At 39.7% G+C, this 7,594-nt stretch overlaps 1 protein-coding gene across 1 annotated transcript; it reads right to left on the minus strand.

Annotated features, from left to right (window-relative positions):
- Window positions 1-297: 297 nt before the first annotated feature.
- On the minus strand, window positions 298-7,557 carry mettl14 (methyltransferase 14, N6-adenosine-methyltransferase non-catalytic subunit). Its single transcript, XM_069666179.1, has 11 exons — window positions 7,394-7,557; window positions 6,983-7,071; window positions 6,514-6,601; window positions 5,702-5,779; window positions 4,003-4,090; window positions 3,824-3,914; window positions 3,546-3,687; window positions 2,655-2,747; window positions 1,475-1,591; window positions 1,039-1,249; window positions 298-922 (listed from the first exon to the last, which is right to left on the minus strand). Exons 1-11 carry the CDS (start codon window positions 7,457-7,459, stop codon window positions 615-617), a joined length of 1,371 nt encoding a protein of 456 aa, XP_069522280.1. The 5' UTR covers window positions 7,460-7,557; the 3' UTR covers window positions 298-614.
- Between the last annotated feature and the right edge of the window lie 37 nt (window positions 7,558-7,594).

Raw genomic sequence — 7,594 nt, forward strand, 5'->3', positions numbered from 1 at the left:
GCATGCAGAGAGAGCATGAGCAGAAGAGTCCAGCCAGTCAGCTCTCACTGAGCTGATGCTCATGCTGTGCATACACACGTGCCAAACTTTGGCCACTAGAGCAGCTGTTTAAGGGAATCCTGGTATTAAGCTTTTGATTAACTGTCAATTAACATTAGTTGACAAGTGAGTCAAGTTAACCATTCAAAATCACAGACCAGGACAACAGTGGAAGTGGGAGCTGTAATATTACTTCTATGGGTGCATCGATATTCAAGGACAGGTCTTCATACCCGAATCATTACACAAACGTACAAATTGTGAAAGCAAGTTTATTTAGATAATACAAACAAATTCTTAAGTATATCCATGAAAAATATAAAAAACAACTAGTCAGCTGTCACACACTAAGCACACTAGGGTTGGGTGCTGTCTATCAAATTGGCCTTTAAATCATGATGTTGAGATGGTAAAGGGCTCCGTGGTTGTTGATGAATGTCAGGCATCAGCAATAGATGATGACATAGTCAATTGGCCCAACCCTCAACCATCCATACCAACTGCATCACAAGTAGGCTTGCGTTTGTAGATAATGCAGATGGGAATCCCGGGCAGATGTGGGGTTAGCATAAGGTCTAGCGGGGTGGAAACCCCCTATGAGGCCCCCCCCTGCCCCTGAACCCTCCCCTGTCTCCACGGAAATTTGGTCGGTTTCTTTCACGGCCTCTGTCTCCACCTCTCCCTGCATTTGGTCCACCACGTCCCCCCCTGGGTGCTCCGCCGCCACGGTCCGACTTCAGCTTAGCAGGGGGAGATTTAGGCCGCAGTCTCTCTATTTCCTCAGTGCAGCCGGATAGGTGGGAGCTAGGCAATGGAAAATGCGAGGCATAGGTCTCTGGGTTAAAGTTACTGTTTGTCAAAGTAGGACCTACTGTCAGCCAACCTAAGAATGAGAAGAAGCAAAAAGGAAACAAGATGGGTGAGACAGAAGCAGAGGCACAGACACTAATAAAGACCCAATATTATCTAAATTTGTCAAGGAAGACGTGTCCATCTTACCGGGTCTGATGGTTGAGTCTCGTCCAAACAGGTGCAACCTCCTGCGCCCCAAACAGAAATGCTCAATGATGTGGAAGATCTCCACAGGCTTCTCCACATTTCCCATCTCAGGCTCTTCAGTGATTATCAAGTCAATGTCCACATTGGCATGGATAAAGTCGCCATCAGTACTCCTGCGCACTGTTCCTTTGATTCCCATGAGGCAGTGTTCCTGGAGGGATTGTGTTGTGTGCATCAATATAGACAATCTCAACTGGTTTCACTTTAAAAATGCATCATGTTTGGATGAGCTTTGTAAACTTTAAAGTATGTATCTAACATTACATGTACACATTTTGAAGGGGAACATTTTTCAAAGTTATTGGATAATATTATTTTTACATTCACACAAACATATATTTGATATTTCTGCTGGGCCTGCGTGTGTTTACTGTACCTTGGTCCTCTGGAATACTGCTTTTGGGTCCAGGGCTTTGGTCTTTCCGGGGTTGTTCTTGTTGGTCTTGATCCAACAGATATCCTCACACCGCCTAAAACCCCACTTCCTTAAACACTAAAATGGGTATAATAAGGGTAGGTATTATTATGGACTATGTCTTACATTGGCCAAACAAGAACCTAGTTTAGTGCTGAAATATTGATTATAGCACATGAACAGTAGGGCTTCCTCTAGCCATCCACTGAAGGGAGCATTATGTAGCACAACATATGTAATGGAAATTAAATTACAAACCCTAGTGTTTCTGAGAAACCACTAGACTGTACTGTGTGCTTAAAGAAAATAAAACCATTGAACCTTTCATTTTAGTGTCACCAAGTGTCTCAGTGATCAGCACTAAAATCCTGATTGGCTTTTATGCCAGTTTGGTTGATATTTCGTTCCTTTTTCTGCCATAGATGGATGCTATTTGACTTAAAAAATAGCTGTGACACAATTGCAAAAACTATGCTTCCATATGTTGCTAACTTATAATAGGAAAGAACAGTCTTTCTTTTCTTAAAGTCTACACTTGTGTTTTTGGTGCTTTTGATAATAGTACAAACAAAACAGTCAGCTCTATTAGTCAGCAATCACAGTTTTTCTCTACTTTTTTTAACTAAATATAAAAGCGATGTAAAATAAATATTGAATGGTAATAAACACTTGTTCTTGTGACACCAAAGAAAAGACAGAAACCAGGTAAAAGCTTTTCCACACTCTTAATGTGCATCCTTAAGCAACTCTGGTAAAGGGTGCAAAATCTATTTTCAGAGAGCAGTGACTCATTTCTACTGACAAGCTCACAAAAGACACACGTCACACCAACTGCAGACAACCAGTTTCCAAAGAAAATAATATATTTTCTGACAGCTTACTGGACATGAAGCATGGTGTCTGCAGAGGGGGTTAAGCCTTGAATAGCCAGGTCTGAACAGACGTACTTCAAAGGTATTCACAGCCACTGTCTGCACATTGCACAAACAGTTGCCTAACACAGTAGTCAGATGCACACTGAACCAATGAGTTCCTGACTGACCAGAAAAATGCAGTGTTGTGTTACAAACCTTGTCTTGCAAAACCTGAGTAAGAGTTTAGTAAGACATGTAATGTTTGACTGAATGAGGGATTATGTTACCATTCTCCCCAAATCCAAGCCTTCACCAGAGCCACACCAGAGAAAGACAAAGGAACGTAGCGCTGATATCTCCTCTATTTCCAGTTTCATGATCTACAACAAAAAACAGAGAGCAGAGAACATAAGGAGGGGCTGTCACTCTTCATAGCTGATGCTGTAATTAGAAGCCTACATCACTAACTCATTATACAGTATCGTATTAAACGCCATCGTTGAGGTTATTACTTAACCCTCATTAATACATTTATGAAAAACATACAATAATTAATAGGGATGCATGATATTGGATTTTTTGCCGATATGCCGATATTTTCAATCCCTTTTGACCGATTGCCGATTGTGTTGCCGAAATATTAGGCGCATGTTTTTTTCAAGTCTCCCCTTTAGTAGAATTGATATCATGCCTGCTCTCATTGTAGTGGCCCACTGGCAGATGCAGAAATTACATGATACAGTGCTGCTAAAATGTACACATTCACTGGGCAATATAAGAAAACTACTTAAACTTAGGTTATGTACAAAATATTTGTTTGTTACATTTTCTTTCAAATAAAACTGTAGGCTAACATTCATACAACTCTGACAGGCTTGGATGATGAGATTTGTCCCCTCCTCGCGTGACCGATGCTGAGCAACCATTGCAAATAGCAACCTTGCTGTCGTTTTGGAAACTTTGAAAAACTGCCATACTGCAGACATCGTGCAAAATACTGGTGCCGATGCCAATATGTCATTTTCAAGCCATAATCTGCAGATGCCGATAACGTGCCGGTAATATCGTGCATCCCTAATAATTAATAGAGTTCACACACCTTACAAAGTGCTTTGCAAATCAGGATAGAATGAAAAGATCATTAATAAATGCGTTAAACTCGTAGAATGCATACATACATCATCCCAGGTCCAGAAACGTTCAGTGTGACTGATGCCTGATTCTCTGTAGTATTCCTCTAAAGGAGGCTCAAGCAGAATAACATCAAACTTGCACTTCAAATCCTGCAGGTCAAAGTGCTCGGGGTCAGCCTGAAGGTACCTAAACACACAAACACGCACGTTAAATAGAGCCAACACTTTAAAAAACAGTGACTGGTCTCTTTTTTATCAAATGTATTTTCCCTTTATATTATTACATTGACAATCAGGTTAATATTTATCATCTTTTAACATACATGGGAGGGGTGTTTGTGGTCGAGATGAGTTCGTCCTTCAGTCTGATCAGCTCGCGAAGTTTAGGGTATTCTTCAAATCGGTCAGCCAGGCCTGAAGCACAGAAGACAAGAAAGTCAGAACCACACACGAGCATGCACGTGTATGTTTAACAACCACACACACAAAAGCAATTACTCACCAACATCTCTAATGAAGTTTTGTGGCCTGTGTCCTGTGTCGACAAAGTGCTGACAGTAGTCATTGTGAGGGTTCAAACTCTGGGTACCCTAAGACAGAAACAAAATGGGAATCCTTCTGCATGAATAAACACACTGACTTTCTAGGGCTTATTTTTATATAACAGCATGACTGACCACCAATTTTAACTCCTGTCTGAAATAATGCATTGTTTACACGCTAAAAGGCCGGTCATGTGCATTGTAATTACATGTAAGACATGTATTTACATGTAATTACATCAACTGGCACTGGTTATGCATGAATAGCTAACACTTCAATCATGCTCTGTGGCTGATGTCTATCACTAAACTGGTCCTGCCCTGTTTTTACAGGTTGTGAAACTTAAACAGCCTGAAATTAAAGATAGGTGACAAGCTGGTCACGTGACTGTTAGTAACACGTGATAACTTTTTCTCAAGCTTAGCTAAAAGGACGGCCTGCCAAATAAAACTTGTTATTCCAGCTTCTGATCAGCAGTATATAAATAGATATGTTTATCTCAATTTTGCCCTGGGCCAAGATAGATATTGCTGATGATTGAAGCAGGTCAATGATTATGACACAGCAAATATTTATATGACAGGGAAATCTACACAGGCAACGTATTTGAAGTGGATTTTTGTCACGCGTGTGCTGGGACAGAACCGCTCTAATGTTAGTCAATGCTGCAATCTCCTCCACAAATCTTCTGCTGTTGGTTTTATGCATCAAGTCTATCTTTCCCCTCTGTTGCACGTCAGTGAAGTGTAGAACACCATTGACTGCTATGTAAATACATGCCCACAACCAAGGGATCCATGTTAAATGATGTGATCTCATCATTTTGGCCAACCTCGCTTTCAGTGTCCTTTTGACGTTATTGATAGGCTAGATGAGCAGGCAAGATTCATCTGAAAGAGCAATGAATACCTATCAACATCTGGGTATACCAATCCTATTAATTCATTCTCATTTGACTTCTACATCCTACATAAATACAGAATTTATGCACAATTAAGAAATAAGTCCACAAGTCGGTTGCAAAGTCTTCTACTGTTTTCCGGCACACTGCACACTGCACACTGCGACCCTGCCACCCCTGTTTTTGGCTAGGAATCGCAACTACCGCAGCCGGTGTAGATTGTAAAATAGATGCTGCCGTGACTCTTACGTGTCGCGCACGTTTGTCTGATGCTACGATGTCGGTGTAGATTCCCAGTAATGCTGTAAACAGTGATGGCCGTATCAGGTAATGTAAACTTTTAAAATGCATGTGTAGATTAAACCATTATGAAAAATACTAATCTTAATTAATCATCCTCAATATCATTAAGAGGTGTTCATGAAAGAGCGTTTTACTCCAGTTATTTCCTGTTATAAAAATGCTATGCATGTAGTGTTTAATCAATCACCTGTGACATATACAGCATTTCAATATCATGATTTGCTTCCTCATACTAAACTATTTATGTTACCAGTATTGCCACTGCTGTTTTAGTTACGATCATGAAAACCAACCAGTTACTCAATAACAATTACAGCCTGTTCTACACTAACAACTTTGATGTATCTGTACATAATGCAGCCTATTTCTTCATGTATTAATTCATTTGTTAATCTGAAAAGACAAGATGTAAAATATTTAGTGTGTGCACAAAGGAAAAGGAACATTTTCAAACCTTCAGAAAGGTACTTGAGTCCTTGTACACCTCCTCATACGGGTTGCTTTCATCTGGCTGCTGCACCTCCACCACATCCTAACGAACACAAATAAGAAATGACTTTTAAAATGTTTATCTTTAAACAGATCCTGTGTGGCTTGCTACATAAATACAACTGAAAGTTACATTAAAGCAAATGTATTAATTAAGAGAAATCACAGTCACGATAGATACAACCTATGGAAGAAGAAGAAGAAGAAGACGACGACATGCTTTATAAATCCCCAAGGGGAAATTCAATTTTCCACTATTCCAACACATACACAAATAAAGACATCAGGATAATACATAGAGGCAGAGATAGATTTTCATTTTCAAATCAGTCAGCAGTAAAACAGAGAATAGGTGGGTACATGCAAAAATGTCACATCCACCACATATTCAATCAGTTACGAGAAAATAAACAACAAAAGGCTCAAATACTTGTTGATCGATTCTGTTGGCCAACAGGAAAGAAACACGACAATTTTGGGTGGAGGCCAAATTTATGTTGACTTTGTTTCCGGCGCACTGACACTCTGGAACAACCTGCATGAAAAGGCTGATTGAATGTTCCCCACTCCCCGTGCATACTTTCTAAATAGCCATAACAGATTAAAGGTATCTGCTCTTTGTTTTAATCTGCGTACCATGTCCCCATTTTTGTTCTTTTATGTTATTTACTGTGACATTTTCCAGAAGAGTACAATATAAAGCATTATTGTTATTATTAATATTACTACTACATACAATAAATACATTACCGCTCACCAACATGTGATTGCATTCACCTTTTGTTCTTCCACATCTTCTTCTGTATCCTCTCCTTCGGTTTGTGCTTTCCTTTTGGAAGGTGCTGCTGAACTATCAAATGAAGACCTGCAAAACACACATACCATGATCCATTCCCTGATTCAATCCATCACTTAACTGGCAGTCACAATGATGAGATATAACTGGCAATCAAGATGGACAAATTTAAGATAAAAACATTTTACATGCTAAAGAAGGGGAGCTATTAAATGTGGAAAGGTAAGTGAATATGGTAATTGTGTGTAAATATACAGGGACTAAACGGGACAAAGCAGCTACTCTGGAATGCAGGTGTGGCATTCGAAGACTTTCTGTGTTCATCATGTCATTAATCAGTGTGTTCTTGCAGATCATGCACATTTTAAATTCCCCTCATTTCTTTTGAGCTCTTGTTGAAATGTTTGGCCAGCAGTCCTCTGTTTTATGGGGATAAAAGTGTTACTTTACCTGCATGTTTCTCTTGTCTCCTCTATCTCTTTGAGTTCATCTTTACTGTTTAGCACAGCTCCGATACTGTCTGCGCTTTCAGCTCCTAACTGCGGTGGGACAAGAATGAGAAAGTCGGTGAAAAGTCACATATTTACAAATGTGCTGCTGTTAAATTTTTTTTTTAGAAAGTAACCGTAATAGCATTCATATCCACACAATATATATGCACGGTAAATAATCTTCCAAATGTGTACCCTGTGTGTGTATCATAACTGACAAGTCGTGCAGAAATGTGATTTATTTATTCTGCCATTTCAGAGTTACAGCATGTTGACATTAATTGACATGTAATGTTACAGTTAAGTTATTTGCACCAGTGTTAACGTTAGCTACAGGCTAACAACAACAGGGGGCTCGCAGTCCACTTGCCTGTTGAGCTAAAAGCTGCCGCCTAAGTTTTTGTCTCTCGCGGATCTCTTGCAGTCGACTGTTCATTTCTTCCCTTAAAATGTATCTAAATAACAATTTAATGCAACTGGTTGTTTACACGAAAGCTATTGATGTAACCGTGATTAGCTAGCAACCACGGCAGTCACCGTCGGCTAATGCGTAATAGCCGCTAAAATTCAC

Source organism: Semicossyphus pulcher, unplaced genomic scaffold (genome assembly GCF_022749685.1).
Source record: "Semicossyphus pulcher isolate SPU_LCO1_2020_fin unplaced genomic scaffold, fSemPul1.0.p SCAF_17, whole genome shotgun sequence".
Classification (NCBI taxonomy): Eukaryota; Metazoa; Chordata; class Actinopteri; order Labriformes; family Labridae; genus Semicossyphus; species Semicossyphus pulcher.